General features: G+C 34.4%; 3 protein-coding genes and 1 pseudogene across 12 annotated transcripts; 2 read left to right on the forward strand and 2 right to left on the reverse strand.

The window, feature by feature from the left end:
* Window positions 1-50: 50 nt before the first annotated feature.
* LOC111279454 (DNA binding protein) lies at window positions 51-6,108 on the reverse strand. Of its 9 annotated transcripts, none has more exons than XM_089758202.1 (5): window positions 5,597-6,108; window positions 5,413-5,499; window positions 1,645-3,865; window positions 914-1,561; window positions 51-537 (listed from the first exon to the last, which is right to left on the reverse strand). In XM_089758202.1, exons 1-3 carry the CDS (start codon window positions 6,014-6,016, stop codon window positions 3,719-3,721), a joined length of 654 nt encoding a protein of 217 aa, XP_089614328.1. In that variant the 5' UTR covers window positions 6,017-6,108; the 3' UTR covers window positions 51-537; window positions 914-1,561; window positions 1,645-3,718. The 9 variants fall into 9 exon arrangements, with proteins under 9 accessions (XP_089614328.1, XP_089614330.1, XP_089614334.1 ...); XM_089758204.1 differs by having other exon boundaries at window positions 914-1,570; XM_089758208.1 differs by having other exon boundaries at window positions 51-312; window positions 914-1,036; window positions 1,358-3,865.
* A 4,395-nt stretch (window positions 6,109-10,503) lies between these two features.
* On the forward strand, window positions 10,504-14,301 carry LOC111279674 (squalene monooxygenase SE1-like). Its single transcript, XM_022866698.2, has 8 exons — window positions 10,504-10,919; window positions 11,981-12,092; window positions 12,217-12,391; window positions 12,599-12,767; window positions 12,909-13,127; window positions 13,233-13,508; window positions 13,652-13,930; window positions 14,061-14,301. Exons 1-8 carry the CDS (start codon window positions 10,683-10,685, stop codon window positions 14,163-14,165), a joined length of 1,572 nt encoding a protein of 523 aa, XP_022722433.2. The 5' UTR covers window positions 10,504-10,682; the 3' UTR covers window positions 14,166-14,301.
* Window positions 14,302-14,535: 234 nt separating this feature from the next.
* On the reverse strand, window positions 14,536-17,786 carry LOC111299631 (uncharacterized). Its single transcript, XM_089757732.1, has 12 exons — window positions 17,742-17,786; window positions 17,557-17,624; window positions 17,307-17,448; window positions 17,050-17,063; window positions 16,703-16,790; window positions 16,194-16,349; window positions 16,087-16,133; window positions 15,877-15,883; window positions 15,432-15,664; window positions 15,272-15,302; window positions 15,128-15,185; window positions 14,536-15,030 (listed from the first exon to the last, which is right to left on the reverse strand). Exons 1-12 carry the CDS (start codon window positions 17,784-17,786, stop codon window positions 14,951-14,953), a joined length of 969 nt encoding a protein of 322 aa, XP_089613858.1. The 3' UTR covers window positions 14,536-14,950.
* Window positions 17,785-21,010, forward strand: LOC111299640 (putative pectin methylesterase CGR2; annotated as a pseudogene). The gene is made up of 6 exons (XR_016335860.1): window positions 17,785-17,808; window positions 17,960-18,050; window positions 18,303-18,344; window positions 18,496-18,869; window positions 19,252-19,298; window positions 20,070-21,010. The product of XR_016335860.1 is annotated as a putative pectin methylesterase CGR2 (transcript).
* The last annotated feature ends 1,687 nt before the right edge of the window (window positions 21,011-22,697 follow it).

Here is a 22,697-nt window from a genome sequence, read left to right on the forward strand (position 1 = left end):
ACTATATACGATTTCAAGTTAAACAATGAGAGCTAATTCTTTCTATCCCATAAAATAAAAAAATCCGACATTTCAAAATTTATTTTAAGAAAATTTGGGTGACAATGTTACCCCTTTTACACCCGTTTAAAGAAGCCCAAAAATTCACCCATCAATCAGATGGGCCTTCAAGCCCAAATTTTAGAATGTTAATGTATCAAGCCTCATGAGATAATGGAATACTCACTGTTTCCACAGCTTATTGCTCCTATTTTGATAAACAGATCCCCCCCCCCCCCCCCCCCCATTCGTCCTGTCAGCTTTGAGGATAAACTGCATGAAAGAAAACCAGATTGTTTCGGTGCCCCATTAGCTTGAGTTTCCAACTATGTCAATGCAGCAGGAAAACGAGGTTTATTCAGACTTTCCATAAAATCAGGTTATAACTCTGTCACCACTAAAAATGCTATTAAGTGTCGCTGGTCACAGCCACAGCAAGAAAGATCATCATCAATGATACTAGTCTTATCATTCTTTATTGCAATTCCATGGGTGCCCCTGAATGAGTGCACATCAGAACTATTAGTTATTTAATTACCACATTACAAAGAAAGTTAGAGCAAAAAGGTTCTTCAGTTATAGCAAAACTTTGTTCTTTTTCTTGAAAAGGGTTCCAGTTTCGTCTATTATTACCTAATCATCTATCAATCGCATACACAAAAAGCTTATTTAGGGCCAAATGTTGTAGCCAGCTCTTTTGCACATCCCTAAACCATGATCTAGGGGTGAGTTGCTAATCTTTAATATTTTTTCATGTATGGTACGTAGTCGTTAATATAACTACAATTGATAACATCATATCCACCATAATGCAGCATGTAAAATTCTTTTGACACTGAATTCAACAAAAACTGCATATACAACTATTACTTACCTAAGGGTGATTGCAGCTGGAAAGATAAAACCAACACAAACTGCAGCAGTGAACTGGAAGGCATCCCAGTACTAGGAACAAAGTTGGCTCCCATAAAGATAAAATCCATAAGAGCTATTTTTACTGATAAGAACCTCATGTTGTCAAAAGCAATAGGAATACCGTATGGAAATAACCAAAGTAACTTGAGACGAAGGGAAAAAAACACAAATGGGAAAACAAGCAGGCATCAGATGAAGGCCATAGCTCACTCTGACCATATCATCCAGCGTTTCTTATCCTTAATACACCCAACCAACTAACCAAGTGAAAATAGATCAATTTTGAGTAGATTGGATGAAAACTAACATGAACCAACAATTAAACAAAACAAAATTATGATAGTAAACGGATAATAATGGAAGTCCGAAACAGAACAGAAACAAACAATCTATCGTGACTTACTATTATGGTGGCATCTATAAGCAGTGACGACAACAGGAACAATGGTGAAAAGCTTCCAAAACGATGCCTGATTAACAAGTTTTGCAATTAGAAGAGGCATTCCAATTTTCCCTTCCGTCAACTTAACAATTGTAACTCCCCTTGTTATTGCCACAAAGACAACCGCCAAACCAACTGATAATGCCGATGTGTATCCCAATGAATCTAAAATCACTAAAAAAAAAGTTAGTAGTTTAAATATTTTATACCAACAATTTAGAATTTTGACGTGTTGCTTAATTAGTTACCAACGCGCTGAATGAAACGAGAGGAGTAAAAACGAAAAGTGTGGTGAACAAGAGCAAAGCCGAACGCGTGGTTAACCAAACGGTTCTTCAATTGAATCCATCAACCCATGTCCCCGATAACACATCATCTGCCAACAATTTCAAATTCAGTCGTGATCAAACGGCTATTAATAGTTCCGTGTCGCGCAATTTTCACTTTAACTTAATTATCTATGATGATCATGTAAACCACGAGCATGCCGAGGTTGTTGATGTCGGTCTGTCCCACCAAAAGAGTCGGCGGCGACGCCTGAATAGGAGGCGGACTTGGAGGCTCGTCTGAATCTGAGAATCATATCGACGGATGGTTCCGTTAACATAGAGACAAATATTATTGTGATTAGACAGGGGATAAGGCCCAATTGATTGACGGTAGCTGGGAGCGCCATGATTCCTGCTCCCACGATGGCGGTCGAGAGGTTGAAGACGGCTCCTGAAATGGACGAGCCACAGAAACCAGACTTGTGAGCCTCGAATAATTGGTCCACAAGCTTTTGAGGAAGGAGAGGCGATCGCGGGCTCCGTTGGCATTTACGGTCAGAAGTGACGAGGGCATAATCGTCATTTTATCATGTTGGAGGTTATGAAGGGGGTGGAAGAAGAGATGAGTCGATGTATAAATAGATGGTCGTTATGAAGGTCTTCATGAGGGAACTGACGCGACGAATTACGTGTTGACACATGTGAACGCCGTGAAATTCAGAGAAAAACAGTATCCAAGGAGGGGTCCTAGGCTTTGAAGATTCCGTCCATTGGAAGGGGAGATGAAAGTGGAACAGCTCGAATGGCAACGTGGTTACGGGGAGTAAAAGAAAAGCTATTGGCGGCTAGACACCTATCACTACCGGCCGGCCAGCGTTTTGAGCTAAAATACTTAAAAATTCTGAGTTAATTTATTTTTTTTAAAAAATTTTTTGCTTTTATTATATTCAAATAAATTTTTTTATTTTTTGACTTATATCTAAATAAGTACTTATTTAAAAAAAGATTTATAATAAAAATTTATTTAAATACAAATTAAAAACTCATTTGAATGCAAAATAAAATATAAAATTTTATTTAAATGTAAAAAATATAAAATTTTATTTAAATCAAATGATAACATTTAAAAACTTCTTTTTATTATTTTAGCCATTAAACATTTATACTAGTAGAGGTGTTTTAACTTCCAAATTGCAACGGCTACGCTACCCACCAAAGAGTAGAGTCGTTAAAAGGCCGTTGCATTTTAGTAAACCTTGGTCTGCTTTGTGGGTAAAAAGCAGCCACTCTCATTAAGGTGATCGTGGGCTGCTTGATCTTGAATTAGTTGTTTTGATACATGCCCATTTTGGAGTCCGGGCTCATCTCCAGGCCCAATCTTAAATGATCAAAGACCGAAGAACGTTTCACCTTTCACACATTTGTTTACCGTATGGGCTATAGCTGATTTAAAAAAAAAAAAATGCGGAATGCTCATTTTACACTATAATCTCTATGATGGACAATCTTTTGCTTGAACAAGATGGGCGTAGGAGGGCTAAGTATATACTTCTTAACAACGTGTGGCTTTCCACAACGCTGCGGTTTGAATCTAAGCATCTGCACTTCACCATTTTACCCCCAAGTGAGCCACCCAATAAGTTAAAGATGTATCAGGGGTTTCATCGTATAGTTTTATCTTTGACATTTCACAGCGGCACGATAACATGTGACTTTGAATACCTTACCAAAGATTAAGGGGTCAATCATGGACTCATCCAAATTCAATGTAAGTTCTCTATGCAGACATAGCCATAGCCCATAAATTTTGGCTCCATTCAATGCATGTATGCCAGATATATGGCCAAAACATCAGCAGTAGAATGTTTCTGCTGACTTGAAACTATGGCTAAGGGTAATAGTAATTAAATTCGCAAAAGTGACTTGATAGTCAGTATGACCTGTTTTATCAGCATGTTAATTACATGGGGAAGGGAAAGCATAAAGGAAACAACACTAATAATAGGACAAGTTAGAACTTACAAAAGTTTCCATCATGCACTGCATCCGTAAATCAATGTTTTCTCTTTCTTTTGTTGCTACCCTTGATCTTGTTGTCAAGAACAGCTTGTGAAGATTGCAACTTTACCCCTACAGCTGAACTCCACAGAGCCCTTTCTACATCTGATGGGGTGAAGGAGTCACCTTTTGAACTTAATTCCTGCAATGACAAACAGGTTTTGACCACTTGTAACCTCATTATTCGAAGAAGATGTCAATATGCAAGAGCATTGAGGAATAAATTTTCAAATACATATTATAACTAAATAGAATATATATAAATCACTCATTGATTTTGGAGGTAGAAGAGTCTAAGTTGATGCATACGCATCAAACATTCTTGCAGAATGGTATTTTTTGCAGTTAAAATCTGATAACTATCATTCACATGAGAAAAACTGTCTTCACATAATCTAATGCCTCTTCTCCATGACAACAGACATTACACTATGAGAAGATATTATTCTGGTTGTCACTTGTCAGAACATCCGGAGGATCTTTCATATATCAAATTTATTACTAGTATGATATTAATTTTTGTTGCTAAGCAGAGTAGGCGAAAAGTCACATGTCTTCTATTTTGGAGACAGAATAAGAAACTTAAAAGGTACTTCAATAGACATCCATTGGGGCAAAGGTTTCGATGAATATTGCCAACTACAGAATATCAGAGTTGCCTTAATCATTGAGACATGATTTTGTTGCCCAGTCAAAAACATAATTAGCCAAGAATCACAAGTGAAGGAACTAGGAAGGACATCAACTACCAACTACACTAAACATTCAAAAGAAACAAACATCTCACCATTAGTAACAGAAAACTACAAATTTAACAAGGAGATAATGAAGCTTCTGAAAAATGTAAAAAAAAACCCTAGATCAGCCATCAATGTAGGAAAGAAAGAAAAAAACTTTGTGGTCCCAAAACCAAGCTTTTTAGACTTTTAGTTCTTGTCAAGTAATTTCCCCTGTGAAAACACCATCTTTAGGGGACCATGCAAGAAGTGCTCAATCAAAATAAGCTATATAAAATAGAAATGAACTTCATATCATGAAAATGAAAGAAATTTTACGAAAGAAAAATAGTACACATTAATATACAAAACATAATCAGATGGTGAGTCATCTGTCTAAATTCTTTACTAGACCTAAACAGCACCAATAAGAGCAGAGACAAGCTCCCAATGCATTTTTTGGGGACCATGAAAAGAAAAAATAGAAATAATCATCCAGTTTTTCTTCCCATCAAGTAATACTTAGCATGAAAACAGCATTTCTCAGGGACCATCTAAGGCAGCTCTCAATCAAGAAAACAAGCAAATACTAAAAATAGAAATAAATTTCACATCAAATGTACAAATTTAATTCCCAATATCACCACCAGGATCAGATAATTAAGTCATCACTCTACCTGCAATAATTTCATGGAACTAAAACAGGTTTATGATTCGAGCAGCGATCAACATCTTAACATGAAAAGACGTATAATTTTATGCCAAATCGATTCTATCAACAATAATTCATTAGTTTCAAATATTGCTTATTAAACTTCCATTGTACTATGTTGAAAACTACTAGCATATTCTAGTTACACAAATTTTAATAGTTATTAACAGACATAATCATCAAAATTAAATTCATGTAAGGACCATGCAATAAAAAATAATAATAATATACTCTAATAAAATAAAAAGGAATCTCACCAACCTTAGATTTGCTCTGCATTTTATTCACAAACAACAAGTATTGCTTTAACGAATAATCTTTCGAGTTTCCAAGCGCAGCCTCCATAGCCTAGCATACAAATAAAAATAAAATAAAATAAATCATAAGTAAACAATAAAGCAAAGAGATCGGGGGAAAAAAGATTCCAGAAGAATTTAGTATTTACCTCGTCGGACATAAACGGCGCCGTTTCAGGAGCGTAAGCAGCAAGAACAGCGGAGGCAGTCGCAGGGCCGACTCCTTTCAAAACCGTAAGCTCGGAGACGGCTTTGAAGATGTCGGGAAGCGACTGGAAAGCCTTTTGAGAAGCGGATTTTACTGAAGAGTCGTCCAAAGAAGAAACGAAATCTAACAAACGCGGCCTCCATTTGCCGCGAGTGAGCTTCCATTGCATGAGGCGGGAGAGTTCGGAGGTGGTGATGAAAGGGTTAGGGATTCGCTGGTGGAGAAGGGAGGGAAGTCCGTCGCGGTAAAATTCGTCGAGAGAAATTAGGTTTGGTTTGTTTAGAGATTCGATTCGAGATTTGTACGAGCAGATAGCTTCTTTCCAAATACTCAAATCCGTGCACTCAAAATGAAGTTCCATTTGAATTTCTTGATTTGGCCAGAAACCCAAAAAAAAAAACAAAAAAGATAATCGTTTTTGAGGTTTTAGGGCCGTTTTCCATTTTGTTCCCGCTGTTGGGATTTTTTATTTAAATTTTTTTTATTAAAAATCATTAAACTGGGCCATTTGGGCCTAAAGGTGGGCTCGGCTCATGCTTTTAAAGCAATTATTATTTGAAAAACATATAAAAATTTATCTTAATTAATAAGTTTATTTATCTCCATAATATTCTTTTAAGAAAACACCTGGTTTATAATTTTATCACTTAGATCCCTGTAAATTTCTTTTCTCACTTATAGAGATTTTAGTGAAATTACTAAATTATCTTAATTCTTATTTTTAACGCCGTTATCTCTTTTAGTAATAAAAGTGAATCACAAAATTTTAAATAAAAATTTTTTTTTCACAAAGGTATAAATAGAAAATCGAAAATCACAAATGATGTGTGTGAAGTTTACCTTATTTGTTTACACATAAGATAGTATAAAAATAAAATAAAAGATTATAAGTGTTATTATTTGAATCTAAAACTTACTAACTATTATTTTCAAAGACGAATGTATGAATAAATTGATTAAATTAAGAAAGCAATTCATCGGAATTAATATAAAATGCATGAAATTTATGAATTTAGATACATAACAACTTGTTTGAATTGATAACAACCTATATATCTTAAAACAAAAACTATTTAATATTGAATTTTTATACATAACATAAAATTTTTAAACTTTACAAATAAAATAATATATATTTAATTTTGTCTAGGTCTATTTTTTAAACAATTAAAAAACCCACACTCTATCATATCAATTTGGTGTGTTGATTTTATCATCTAAATTCTTCTCACAAAAATGAAATTATGATAGAAAAAAGAGTATTTTTTAATAAATTGAACTAACTAATGTGGGTGAAAACATAATTAATTAAACACTAAAATTCATGAGGGGTAGCGTAGAAAAAGAAATCTCCTAAAAAAATCAGTGGGGCATGCAAGTTCATAGATGATAAGAAAAAAAAAGTTTAGACTTTAGGGTTGACGCAAATAATTAAAATTTAGAATCTAAATATAAAGTATTCAAATTTAAATTTTTACGATTTTTTATTAATAAGCGATTTGTAAATTTAAAAATTTTTCATAAAAAATTTTGTAAATTTTTTTGTGAATTAACATTTATCCTAACCTTACAAATGAATAATCTCTCATACTCTTAAATTAAAAAAAAAAAAAGGTAAGCACTAAGCAACTTCATTCATGGATAATGTGAATAAGAAGGATGTACAGTTGAAAACATTGGTGATAGAATCACAAAATATTTCAGCCCTTTCCTCAGTCAATCTTATACGTTTGCGTGCGCCGGAACGATCCCTCTATTGACTTGATATGTAATTTGGCTTGGTACGTTATGTACTCTACTCTTCATTTGACTTAATCTCACACAAACAATTAAACACTACTCCCTCGTTTCTTACTCAATTTAATACAATAAATATTAAATATTAAATGATATACTGCAGGCATTTTTTTTTTTTTTATGCATGCTTGACGACGTTCATAAAGTCGTGTGGCCTGTGGAATTTTTCTCCTAATAACAACGTTGTTTTGGTCGTCCTTATAAATCCGTTATTACCAAACCAACCCAAAGTCATTATTTTATTTTTTGTGGGCAAGCCAGATTATTTTCCAGCTTTTGACGTCCACGATCCTCTTAATGGTAAGCCCCCTAATTGCTAACGTTAGTTTGGTAGGAAAGAAAATAAAAGGAAAGAGAAAAAATGGTGGAATCACTTGAGAGATAACTTTTTTTTTCTGTTTGATATGCTAAAGAAAATAGTAAATATGTTTTTTTAAATCAACAAATGATTGACTAAATTTGTTAAGAGTCATCATCATCGACTAAGAGATTTTATGTTCAAATTTTATCGATGATCACTTGTTGAAGTTATTTTGAATGCACGACTTGTAATCACTTATCTTAAGTGATCAGGTACAACACATCTTATCTTGATATAAGAAATTGAGTAACTTTACTATTCTGGAATTTCTCTTATAAAAAAATATTTTTTTTCATAGTAATGATAATAATTTAAATATTCCATTAGTGGAAATATATATAATATGAAAAAAATATATTTATGTTCCATTTGAATATGTGATGATATTGAAAATAGTAATAAAAATTATTATAATTATGATTGAAAAATTTATTATTATTATGATTGAAAAAAATTAATAAAAAGATTTATATTGAATAGATCTAACTGAAATTAACATTTAAATTCAACTGATGATGTAATACTCAATCATACCGTACCTTAAATCTAAACCTAACCTTAATAAAAGTAATTTTTTAATTTGCCATTTAACTCTATTCCATATATCAATTCTTATCCTATGAAAATTTCTTAATTTTTTTCAAAAATACTACAATCATAAATATTAATATTTAAATATCATTTATTAACCATATCATCTTTTAAAAAAATTTATATTAATCAATTGAATTAAGGGTTTAATTCAAAATTTCTCCATTTACTTTCATGTTCTCTTAATTTCCATGCATTTTCTTATTCTCTTTCCAAACATTATTGTGAAAACGAAAGAAAGAGGAAGTCAATTGGGACAGCTAAAAACCCACAATTAATCTCAAGTGAGAAAGGGTATGATTCCACGATACCAAATTGAAATCTTGTCATTTTAAAGGACTGTCAATATTGACTAAAGGTTGGCACTTCAAATTTTTTCATCGTGAAAATTCCACTACTAAAATCAATTTTATTTGCTATAAAACTATTTGATTGATGTTTTTAAATAATCTTTTCAATGTATTCCTACATTAATACAATTGACTTTAGTTATTATTATTTTTTTTTCCAAATTCAAACAAATTATTTTCAAACTTTAGCAACCCTTTGTGGCATTCATTTCACATTTCATAAAACAATTATCCACCAAAGCATATATAATCATAAACACATAGCATCAAAGTTTGAATAACCAATAAAATCCAAAATCTTTTGTTTGAGTTATAGTTTTCCAATTCAACATCAATATGAAGGAATCCATAAATGTTTTAATTAGAAATTTGTCAATTCTATATTGCATAATTGAATCAAGTGGGATGAATTTGTGGAAATTTTCCTACTTGTTATTTTCTTTGAGGGTTAATATTTTGACCAATATGTAGTTATATAATATTCCAAAATAATACAAAAATTCAGTTTAGAATTGACCCTTGATTTTTGTTTTTGCTAAAACATTTGACAAAATATACTCTTACTTGGTTTTTAGTTGGTCACGCTTATCATGCATCTACCGGCTACCTCCTGTCAATTTAACATGGAAAACTTTCATATCTCCAAATCTCAAAGGTAGGTTAGTTGAATTGGTACGGATTGAATATTTTATTTATAAGATATAAGTTCGATTATTGATATTACAATTTTATCTGATAGACGATGTGTAAGTTTAATGCAAGTCTTTGTTAAAATCAACAACATATTTTGACTTAAAATGAGATAATTTTCTCTAATTTAAACTTATAAATAAAAAAATATTTTTATAAGCTATTAATATATATTTATATCCTATATATTGACTAACTGAGTTTTTTTTTTTCTTCTTTTTCTTGTTATCTGTGGGTAAAAGAGACTTGTAGATTGTCTTAAGAAGTTCCCTTCATCCGAGGGCATGGGTAATTTGCATATTTGGTTTGCAATTCAATATTCTTATCCATATGATTTTTGGTAATAATTAATTTTGGTTAGGGAGGTAAGCATTAGTAACCATACTCACCAAATACATTGATTAAGGGAATTACTTTTCAAATGTTTATTAGTAGTAGCTTTTGAGTTCGCTCGATTAAAGTCAAATTAGATTGTAAATCAAATAGATATTAGTAATAAAAATGCTTGGATCATTGGCTAAAGTTGCTTATTAGATCTTCACTCTATTTTTCATGAAAATATTGTTTTATGGTTAGCTCTTGACATTTTTAATCAAATTAAAAATATGATATAATTCTATTAATAAGGTGTAAACGACTCAAACATAAAATTTTTTAAAAAATATTCATAATTATTTTTTAATTTAATTAACCAATATAAATAAATAAAAATAAAATATATTCATAAATTATTTATACTCTTAAATATGGACAAATAAATTGTGAATGAATTTTATTACATTCGTGATTGATTATTTAATTAATAAACCTTCACGTTAAACCAAGACATTAAAGTCCATAAGTAACGATAAATAAAAGTTAAAACAATACTTAATTATAAATAAAAAAAGACAACCGGGAAAATTAAATTATAGAAATTGGAATGAGGGATGCGTAGTTAAGTCCAACCGCGTAGTAGGCGCAAGTTAGCAAATGATGACACGTCAGAGCTAGGCTGGTGACTTGTAAGATGTAAACTTGTGGTGCATGGACTATAAAAGGCCCACCCTGTCTTCTGTAAATTCCCTGTAAAACATTTCAAAAACAAAAGGCATAGCCAGCGAAGCCAAGCGAAAGCCTTTCCGAATCAAAGCACAACTGTCCCAGCCATAGGCTAAAACAAACAAACAAACAAACAAAACACAAACAGCAATCGAAGAAATCAAAACTGTGAACAAAGTGAACAGGAGGAGGAAAAAATGGCGGATTCTTACGTGTGGGGATGGATCTTGTGCTCCGTGATGACGCTGGTTGCATTGTGCGGTGTCGTTTTGAAGAGACGGAAAGGGAACGGAATCCCGGCGACGAGGACAGAGTCCGTGAAGAGCGTCCCAGCGAGTAACGGAGAATGCAGATCCGCTGACGGAAGCGACGCTGATGTCATCATCGTTGGAGCCGGCGTTGCTGGCTCCGCCCTCGCTCACACTCTCGGCAAGGTGCTTTTTCACTTTTCCAGTTTCCCCTAGTTTCTTGGCATTTTCTCTGTAACCAATCAGGAACTAAAACATTTCTCAATTTCACCTTTTTTCTGCTTTCATTTTTGAAGAAGTTTAAGCGGAACATTTTTCTTTTGCCTCGATGCCACGACTACACTTTCACGGACTTACCGCTATTCAAAACGCTGTACACCATTTTCTTCTTTAATTCGTTTGCTTTACATAATTTTACAATTGTTTTTACTTTTTAATGTCTATCATTTCGACTATTTTGCAAATTTTTAAATTCCCATTATTAATAAAAATCAGTATTTACAATAATTATGAACTTTATATTTATAAATCAGTATTTACAATTTTTCAAATTTTAATTATTACGTCACATCTCTGACTTTTATTTTTGGTTCAAAAAAAGCAAGTTTCCGGTTACCCCTTACCAATCATGATTGGAGGCTTTTACCGAAACCGCCTGTTGCTATTAGCAATTTGCATACCTCAAGTTCTAAATAATTAGTCACTGTCAATTAAATATAACCTTGTGTAGGAGCTGTAATGGAAGATTGATTAGGACAAGGTAGACATTTTTTGTTGCTGTAATAAATACTAAATATTACTGTTGGTTTTCCAAGTTGTCCGCCGCCACTCCCCCGTACTTATTACCCTCTGTTTCTTCGTTGGGATGCTGATTTAGCCACCAAATACTAGCCCTTACTCGCAAATTTAGGTGTTAAGCCAAATTAACCTCTGCGCACATTCTCCATATGATGGTTTCTTGTCCTGATGTCCTCTTTTTTTTTTTTTTTTGTATATGATTTCCAATTTAATCGATAGAATTGTATTAATCACAAACGTGTAATACGTCCTTTAGAATTGCTTTCTTTTTTAAAATTTTTCACTGATATATATTCATTTAGTATCCATTTTTTTGGTTCAGGGATTTAACTTGCTTTTTATAGTTTTCAATGGGATGCCTATGTGTAAATTAAGCATCATCTTAGATTGTGATTATTCTTATTGAAAGTTATTTCATCTGTAAATTGATTATATGGTATTAAGTATAGGATGGACGTCGAGTGCATGTGATTGAAAGAGACTTGACAGAGCCGGACCGTATTGTTGGGGAATTGCTACAACCTGGGGGTTATCTCAAGTTAATTGAGTTGGGACTTGAAGGTAGGTGAATATTGAACTGTATGACTTCATGTTGATGTTCACGATGTTAAAAGTTTCGTGTTCAATTATGAATTTGTCGTCTATTACTTGTCCTTGATCGCTTTCACACGTAATCTGACGACAGATTGTGTGGAGGAAATTGATGCTCAGCACGTATTTGGTTATGCTCTTTTCAAGGATGGGAAACATGCTCGACTTTCTTATCCCTTAGAAAAGTTTCACTCGGATGTATCTGGTAGGAGCTTTCACAATGGACGTTTCATACAGAGGATGCGGGAGAAGTCAGCTTCTCTTCCCAAGTATGTCTTTTCCCCATTTTAGATATTAATCAGTAGTTATTTGTTATGTTCCTCATATTCATTGCTCAAACTTTTTGAGTGTTTAAAAACAGAAAGCTGTAATGATGCTTCAATATTATTAAAATTTGAATTGCCTAATATAGCATTATGGTAACAAATAGTAATTCATTGTTAAGTTCGTTAAGCCTTTTTTCCCATTTTTAACAGTGTATGCTTAGAGCAAGGGACAGTTACTTCTCTAATTGAAGAAAAAGGAACGATCAGAGGAGTGCAGTACAAAACTAAAGATGGCAGGGAATTGACAGCATTTGCACCTCTGACTATTGTTTGTGATGGCTGTTTTTCGAACTTGCGTCGATCCCTTTGCAAACCTAAGGTGAGTTGACCCAGTAACCCTTTGTTTTGATGGTCAAGAAAATGCAAATTCCCCATGTTCTTTTCTTCTTAATCGCTTTTTCAGTTGTTTAAAGTAAACTGGTAATTAAGAAATTTAAAAGGCTTAATTTACAATCTGCAGGTAGATGTACCCTCTTGTTTTGTGGGATTGGTCCTGGAGAATTGTCATCTTCCCTACTCAAATCATGGGCATGTTATACTAGCAGATCCTTCCCCTATTTTGTTCTATCCTATTAGCAGCACAGAGGTTCGCTGTCTGGTTGATGTACCTGGCCAGAAGGTTCCTTCTATTGCAAATGGGGAGATGGCAAACTATCTGAAGACCGTCGTGGCTCCTCAGGTATTTAACTGCTCTTAGCTCTGCACATTTGAAGTCCTTAAGGTTTCATTTATTTTTTTGTAGAAGTTGTTCTTTACTCCTTATGTGCTGCATATATAATAACAGGTTCCCCCAGAAATCTACGATTCGTTTGTAGCAGCTGTTGATAAAGGAAATATTAGGACAATGCCAAACAGGAGCATGCCAGCTGCTCCTTATCCCACACCTGGAGCCCTATTGATGGGAGATGCATTCAACATGCGCCATCCATTAACTGGTGGAGGAATGACTGTGGCTTTATCTGATATTGTTGTCCTCCGTGATCTACTAAGGCCTCTGCGTGACCTCAATGATGCACCTACCCTCTGCAAATATCTTGAATCATTCTACACCCTGCGTAAGGTAAACCATATTAGTAAGCTCATTTCCATTTGTTACCGATATTGATGTACTGAGATTCTCTAATCACGAACTAAACTTTCTTTGTTTCAATGGTATAATTTCACATTACTGAAGTGAACTCATTCTAATGTTACATTTTGCAGCCTGTGGCATCCACCATCAATACCTTGGCAGGTGCCTTGTACAAGGTGTTCTGTGCTTCACCCGATCAAGCAAGAAAGGAAATGCGTCAAGCTTGCTTCGATTATTTAAGCCTTGGTGGTGTATTCTCAACAGGACCTATCTCTTTGCTCTCCGGTTTGAACCCTCGCCCTTTGAGCTTGGTTCTTCATTTCTTCGCTGTGGCAATATATGGTGTAGGTCGTTTACTATTGCCGTTCCCTTCGCCTAACCGAATCTGGATTGGAGCTAGATTGATCTCGGTGTGGATCTGATCCCTGCCATTTTCTTTACTTCTGTTATTTGGCTATATAATATTAACTTATTATATTTCTCATCAGTCTCTATTAATATTTTATTTACTTATAAAACATTGTGTTCTGCTTTTTCCAGGGAGCGTCAGGAATCATCTTGCCCATTATCAAGGCAGAAGGAGTTAGGCAAATGTTTTTCCCCGCGACAGTTCCTGCATATTACAGAGCTCCTCCTTTTAAGTAGATCCAGATTCGAAGAACCGAAATATGGAAAGAATTTAGCTTTCTTCACGACAAACTAGTTTGTAATCTCACTTATCTTCCCCCTTTTCAATGTTGTGGGGGAAGGCAAATGCTCAATTAAGGACCTCATTCTTTAATCTGTCCATAAGCTTTTACTCCCTTCCCCCCATTTCTTATTTCCAAAAAAAAAAAAAAAAATCTGAGATCAAAGTATATAATCTTTTCCAAAATGGTGGAATGAATACTTTTAGACGAAAACAAAATCTTGAATCGAACATTGAAGCCTTGAGGGTTTTTTCTCGTCTATCATCAAACTTATATTAAAGTGGAAATCTGTAATTGGAGTTTTTATTACCTCTACCATATGTTATTTGAAGAACTTTGGTTCGAAAAAAAGGAAAAAAAATTTGTCTTAGTTCACGGAATTAAGACTGTAAAGGCATGGCCAATTGCAATAAACCAAGAGATGAGTAACGAGCAAAATCATCATTTTTCTCTACATCATTCAAGAAATTGGAATGAAGGTTTTAAAAGCATGGTATCATGCCTAAAAAATACATTACCACCCCCTTGCATTATGCATGCATAGAAAAAAAAAAATTCATTATTCATCTCCCGCTTAAAGCCTAGATATACAACGTCAGTATAAACTCAGTTGATTCCAGAAAGAAATTTTGATCTATGTCCACTCTCTAACCATAGAGGTAGAAGTATAGGGCTTTCAATATTCTACATCCCTATTATTGCTCTTCACTTCCCCAACTCTATGTTGGATTGATCAGGTTTTTATGCCTTCATGTTCTTCCTTTCTTGCTTTTTGGCCTCGTAGGAGGTTATTACCTCTTTAAATTTTGCCTCCGCAACTTCTGAAATAAAGCACAGGGAACAAAGTTTGAATAAACAATCCAAAGCAATGCTGTTAGGATTAGAAGATTTTAGTATTAACTGTCAAATACGTCTGACCTTTATTATCCTGGTCCTGATTTGGATGGAATTGTTTTGCCTTAGTCCTGAATGCCGTCTGCAGACAGACAACAAATGAAAAACCAGCTATCCCTCAAAACAACAGCAGCAGTGTAAAAGCATTTTAAAGACAACTCAGTATACCTTAATCTCATCTTCTGTATATGGTTCTGTTCTGAACCAGTGGAGAAAATGAAGTAAAAAATGTCAATTTTCATTGCCGAATACTAAGTTAAGCTCTTGGCTATACTGGCAACAATAGGATGGAAGAGCATTTATCAACCCCGTGTTACAGCAGTTTTACCTGTCAAGACCTAAAACTGAGTAGTGATGTGATAATGGATAGCTTGCACTATCTCTTGGAGATTGCCTGTAATTGGTTCTTTGGTCTCTGTATGATGCGTTTGCCTTCCAATACCAATCATCTCGCTGGAAGTGCTGATGATAAGCACCAGGACCATTTTCCTTCCAACTCTCATTGCTCCTTTTGTATTTGTTTCTCTCCCTGTTGAACACACTTTTCCTGCACGTTATTCGCTACTACAATGAGAAGCAGAAATTAATTAATAATATGATGGTATCATAATGGTGTATCGAGAGAGTAAGCAAAATGAGCAGGGCTGAAGCTGGTGGTGGGTGCTGGCTTTTGAAATTGCTAGGAATAGGAAGTCCTGAACAGAGTGATGTGCTCATCTTTTAAAAGAAGAAAATGATAATTGCACATAAGACTTACCGTCCATCTGACTCACATTCTTTCTGCACCAATGTAAAAAAATTTCCGAAAAATATCGTTACAGATAACTTCCACGGGAATGATGGCACAAAATAGCTACATGAGGCTGGGTTACATCTCCTAGAGATTTAAAAATTCCCAAGACACAAGTTTTCACCATTAAATACTACACATTATGACTTATTAATCCCTCAAAGATCATATATAACTGCCTATAACAATTCACAATTTAAAACAACCTAATTTAACACTTTGGAAACCATGCTGCAAGACCTGTACAAAGTAATATGACAGTAAAATAAAGAGAACAATTTAACATAACCAAAAACTTACCACTCTCTTCATTTCTTCCTCGTATAATAAACTTATCACCCTCTTCATTTCTTCCTCATACTCTTCTTGCATTCTACGATTATACCTTCTCCATGCTTCCTCCCGAAGGGATGTTCTTAAAGAACCACCTTTCCATGATGATTGCGACCTGGCTAACTTTCATGGTGCAAGTACACAAAAGATCAGATTGACGAATACATAAAAGAGAAATAAGAAATGGCATATTCAACTGTTTGAGGCATAAATGGACAAATCTCGTTGTGCGTAATACTTGATTGTGATATCTAAGTTAATCTATAAGATATTAGAAAACATAATAGATTGATACAAATATTCAACAAGGCAGAGGCCAAACATAATACATCTCAACCATATTCTTAAAATCTAAAAATATCAGCACAGAAAAACAAAGGTACTCATGCTTGATAAAATGTTTTCAGGACCTTCATCACTTTTAGCACATTATGACAGCACTCTCAGTATCCAGGCAATAATTTGATTTCAAATACACCATAGAAGTGAATCTTCCTCTTTAAACCCATTTCATCTTTGCTTCCTATTAACAGCATGTTTTCAGCAAAAACACCAGCCACAAGTCTAAATTGCAGTTACGAAAGCAATTCAATCAGCAACCTGATAGAAAATTTCTAAGAAAAAAAAAGTATATTTCCTTCCACCATTCCCTTTTAAGAAAACAATGAAGATACTAACGATGAAGTATTATAAGGAGAGATTTTCCCTCAACTAGTTCATAATTCAACTATACATGGAATTACGGTTAGCTGAATTAGGAAAGAACGTCTTTTCTGTATACCTGAGTATATATCCAATCAATAGAACTCCTTAGCTGACTAACCTGCCATATTGCAACTACAACCAAAAGGGAAATTCTAACAAATAGCTGCTCCCACCAAGACTAACTTATTCTTGAAAGAAAATCTAACACCATTAGTTTCCATTCCTCAAAAAAAAAAAAAAAAATCTTAAGTTTTATTTAAGGCCAAGAAATCAAAGTAAAAAAAAAAAAAAAAAAAAAAAAACCCCTAACAGTGCAGCTTATTAAAAATTTAAACGATCAATTAAAAAATGGAAAAGGTTGAAACTTTAAAAAACGGAATAGGAGAACTTACAGCGCAAGTGTTCGCACTTCGAAGTGGCGGCAATTAAGCCAAAGAGGAAAATTCCCCACAGTTTGGGTTCGTCCTCTTTCTCTTTATAAGCCCTATTTGAAGGCAACCGTAGCTTACTCTTATCCCTGTCAACATCTTAAACTCCCATAGCTTTTGATTCCCCAATTTCCGAATATCGAAATTTCAACAATCCGTTTGCTTCAATTCAATTTCAATCCAAAGGCTAATAGCACGGGTAGGGTTTCATCATCGACTTCAATATATTGCTGTTCACCGCCTTTGAATTTGATCCCGTTAAAACCTGAATTTGCAGTAATAAACAAATAAACAATAGAGTTCTAAAACTCGATTGATTCTTCGTAGACGAGGCCTTTTAAGTTAAGAGCTTAAAATCAGGCCGATATTGGGCCAAAGAGACTATAAACGCTTCATTTTTATAACCGTTGGATGTCACGGGCGACATGAACGCGCCTTTTACCCCCAAAGTTTTTCCCTTTTTTTTTATTAAAATTAATTTAAAAATAAAACTGAGATCCGATTCTGCCTCTTCTCGCACAATAATGCACATCATTCAATCTCTGTCTCTGGGTAATAAAAATTTGTAGGCATGTCGAGGAGGCCAGTGAATTCCTCTAGACGATATGGAGACGCCGGCGGCGGAGCTGCTCTCTTTTCGCATTCCAAATCTCGCTGTCCTCCTTTTCTCTCCATTCTTCTCATTGTCCTGGTACTCTTTTTTTGTTTATTTGTTCATGTTTCTACAAATTTTGTCCTTTTATTTGAATTTTTATTTATTTTTTAATTTGTCAAGGCGTATTGCTTATTGTAGCGTATTATCATAGCGGCTCAGGTTTGCTTTTCTGATTAAGTTCGTTAATTAAACGTTGATTAATTACTTAACCTGTAATAAATGATCCATCATGAACTTTTATATTTCCAAGTTGATCATATCAGATTAGAATAATTTTTCCTGCAATAGGTCGATCCGGAGGCATAAAGGAACCTGTTACCCGAGTTGAAGGTAATTTTTTTTTTTTTTTTTGCTTAAATTTGCATATGAAGAAATTGTGCGTCTTGAATGTGTTTGTTGATGCTTTATAAATGCCTGTTGATATACTGTTATGTAAGAAGTGACCTTTAGTTTTAAAATGGGATTTGATGTTCATGTGCAGGTGACTTTTCCTGCAGATTTGCGGTTCAACGAGCGATTCCCGTTTTAAAGAAAGCATATGTTGATAGCATGCATAAAGTTTTGCATGTTGGTCGTGATACTTGTTCGGTGGTTTTGAATTTGTTAAAAGAGGACGAAACTGAAGCTTCGGTGTGGAGCCGTATGACATTGAGGATGCTGATACTAACTGCAAAGGACTAGTGCGAAATGGTGTTGTGCGTGTGTCTGACATCAAATTTCCTCTTACATACCGGCCGAAGTCGTTCCCTCTTGTTATTGTTTCAGATGCATTAGATTAGTTGTCTCCAAGATATCTCAACAAGACGCTTCCTGATTTTGCAAGGGTATCTGCTGATGGAGTTTTAGTATTTACAGGTAAAAGCAACTTAAGTTTATTTTGATTCCCGAACTTACAAGTCATAATCTATGTTTGCTTGCCGATGGTTTAAACCACTTACTTTATTATTTTGCCAAATTTAGCCATTTTTTTTCTATTGGTGGACTTCAGATTGATTCTTTGTTTAGATCTACTGCCAACCTTAACTCCTTATATGCTAGATTTATGTCATCATGGCCATCTTCTTCTTTGTGTTCATCTTTTAATAGACCTGTCTGTGTTGTAAAAAAATGCATTAAGCTTTTATAGCAGTGTTTCTGTAGCTAATATGCTCTATGTGATTGCAAAGAAATAATATGTGCCTTTTGACATGTCAAGGACTTTTCTGATTGTTATAAATATAGGTTTTCGGTTTTCCAGGTCAGTGGAAAGCTAAAGCTGCAGGAGTGTCCAAATATGGAAGGGCGGTAAGTGGCTGTTACTATGTTCCTTAATTACTGTCTCTTAATATAAATTGTTAAGTCTTGATCATCATTAGGAACATGGACACCGTCTGTATCCTTTTTTGTTGGATAGGCCTGTAAATGAATGTTGTCAAGTAGAACTTTCATAATAAGTTGGCAGACTTGGGAACTTTGAACGCATAAACTATCTAGTCAATAGTTTAAAGCCTTTCAAATTCCAGTATATTCTAAGGGAAAGAATTGTTTGGCTGATGGGTTGGTTAAGCTGGTGTAGAGAGACATGATTTGTTCATTGCTTGGGTGTGAGTGGCATTGAGTGTTTCAGTTTATTTGTGTTGTTATGCAGTCCAGTTCTTCGATGTTTTATTTCTGTAACTTTGGAACAATTTGTTTTGAGGCTTTCTGAGAAAGAATGGTGCTTAGCTGCAGTTATTGCTTAAATTATATGTAATCAATTGGCCATTGTAAAACCAAGCATACTGCCTGGATAGGAAAGTGAATGAAAAAAAGATGCAACGTACAACCTAAAACAAAAATTTATTATCGCACAAAAACTCCAATCTTGTCTCATTGACCAATTATTTGGGTTGGATGACTTTCACCATATTTGTTTTTACTATTACTTTTGTTATTGTTGTGAATGTGGATAGAGAATTCAAGTATGAATCTCAATCAACAAAATACTGCTCTGGCACTTGAGCTCAGAGAGATCATTCTGTTCTCTTAATTCTAACTAGCACAGAGAAGATGCTAAAAGAAACTTATAATCAACAGGATACTATGCTAAAAGAAGCTTTGGTGCATATCTAGTAGAATTTTTCTGCCAGTTTGAAGCAGTTTTTTGTTTAAAGTTCAAGTCGTATAGGCTATTATTTTTGAGAGGTGGGACACTAAATCTAATGAGCATCTCTTTTCCTTTCCTTCATTACCGTATGGACTATGCATTTTCATTTATCTGTTGCATGGTCAATATGTAGAATTGTGAAGATGGGTTCCTGGATTTCCATGTAGTTTGACATGGAATGCATGCTGGCATGTTTGTTTCTCAACCTTGATGATTGTATTACTGAATAGCGTAATAGGTTACCAATTAAAGTTTCCATGTATCTATATTTGTTAAGAGTGAAAGTAGGATTAAATGATGCTTGATTTCTGCAATTTGAGTTATCTTAATATCTTTTTTATGAAACATTTAAACTTGTAATATACATATTCTATGTAATAAGTAATAAAAGGTTGAGATGTTTAACTAGTCTTAGTTTCTTAGATTTTGGTATCAATTGGATTGTCTTTTCCATATCATCTAATAGTAATAAATGTGACATGCCGAAGTGATTTCTTGATTTCTGAAGGCTAAATTGAGGAGCTCGTCTTGGTGGGCACAATATTTTGTCCAGACTAGCTTAGAAGAAAATGAATTTGCCTCCAAGAAGTTCAGTCAGGCTGCAGAAAAGAACTCATATTAGCCCAGTTGCCAGATTTTTCACCTAAGGTCATACAATTGATTTGCTTGCATAGTAATTTCTTCACCATTAGCCAGTTCCATAGTGCAGCTGATTAAATGTTCAGTAGCATAGTTTAAATTTTGGTATAAAATATTTATTTTGCTTTCATTAGCCTCCTTTTGAATTCCATCCAATATATTATGTATTCTTTAATTGAGAATTAAAACATTTATCTGGCCTTACTGCAACAAACAAGCTGAAATGCCTAACTATCCTTTTTGTTCAATTGATATTTCATAATTGCAACTCCAGGTTGTTGCCAACATGTGTTGATCTCTTACCCGACCCAAAGTGGCCCATACTACTTGGGTTGGGTTGGTTCTCGGATTTGCCGACCCAGGTTGCACCTCTAGAGTATTTACTGGTGTCAATTTTTTCCCCTACCAACAAGAAAAGACAGCTACTCCTAATATATTTCTAACTTGCTTCACTTACTTCAACATCTAGCCCAGTTAAGTGGGCTTCCAGCTTTGTACTCTGTTCTTTCGTGTCTGGAGAAGCAAAGAATGTTTTAACCCTGGCCATCACCTCACTTGTTTTGGTTGTTTTCTGCATACTGCGTAGTGCTAATTATGAGCCTCGTGTAAAGTTACCTGGAAACTTTATGGTAGAAAGGTCTGCTCGGGTGGTCCACTATTGGTCTTAGTCAAGGATAGAGTAAGAGCTTGATGTCTCCAAAGTGGACATAAAATGAGGCCGACTCATATTCCAGCACTGATGTTCGAAGCATGAATGAATCGAATGTGAATAAATTTTATGTTCATAGTTTATTTATTTAATTAATAAATTTTAAAATATTATTTATGATTATTTGATAAACTTAATTAATGAACATGATAAAAAAGTATTTCTGATGATTGGTTTAAACCAATTCCAAGTTGCAATAATTAGGTTCCTGTTGTCTAGAAAGAAAATTGTTCCAAAAATTATCTCTGATGATCATAAAAGGGATGATTGGTTTAAACCATGCACTCATAATGGCAGAATATGGCAATTGATTAATGACTACTTGTTCATCGTTCCAACTCAAATTCCACCTTAGAACCAGTTATTGGAACGGTGTCCAGGGGCTTGTGATTTTTGCAGCCTATCAAGTCTACCATTGCATCTATGATGTTCACATGACTCGATAATTTTGTTCTAATATTAGTTATTTGTACAACTGGGAGGTCAAGAAAAAATGATCAACAATTGTAACATAATTTCATCAATATGATAATTCATGGTGGAGCATGTTTGCATTAAATTAGGAGTGGTTTGGTATTGTTATGTGTTTTATGTTTTAAAAATTTTTATCTGATATTGTTGTCCTCCGAGATCTACTTAGGCCTCTGCGTGACCTCAATGATGCACTTACCCTCTGCAAATATCTCGAATCATTCTACACCCTGCGTAAGGTAAACTATATTAGTAAGCTCATTTCCATTTGCTACCTATATTGATGTACTGAGATTCTCTAATCACAAACTAAACTTTCTTTGTTTCAATGGTATAATTTCATATTACTGCAGTGAACTCATTCTAATGTTACATTTTACAGCCTGTGGCATCCACCATCAATACCTTGGCAGTTGCCTTGTACAAGGTGTTCTGTGCTTCACCTGATCAAGCAAGGAAGGAAATGCGTCAAGCTTGCTTCGATTATCTAAGCCTTCGTGGTGTATTCTCAACAGGACCTATCTCTTTGCTTTCCGGTTTGAACCGTCGCCCCTTGAGCTTGGTTCTTCATTTCTTCGCTGTTGCAATATATGGTGCAGGTCGTTTGCTATTGCCGTTCCCTTCGCCTAACCGAATCTGGATTGGAGCTAGATTGGTCTCGGTGTGGATCCGATCCCTGCCATTTTCTTTACTTCTGTTATTTGGCTATATAATATTAACTTATTATATTTCACATCAG

Source organism: Durio zibethinus, chromosome 3 (genome assembly GCF_047325235.1).
Source record: "Durio zibethinus cultivar Kanyao isolate XHJ-2024 chromosome 3, ASM4732523v1, whole genome shotgun sequence".
In the NCBI taxonomy this organism is placed as follows: Eukaryota; Viridiplantae; Streptophyta; class Magnoliopsida; order Malvales; family Malvaceae; genus Durio; species Durio zibethinus.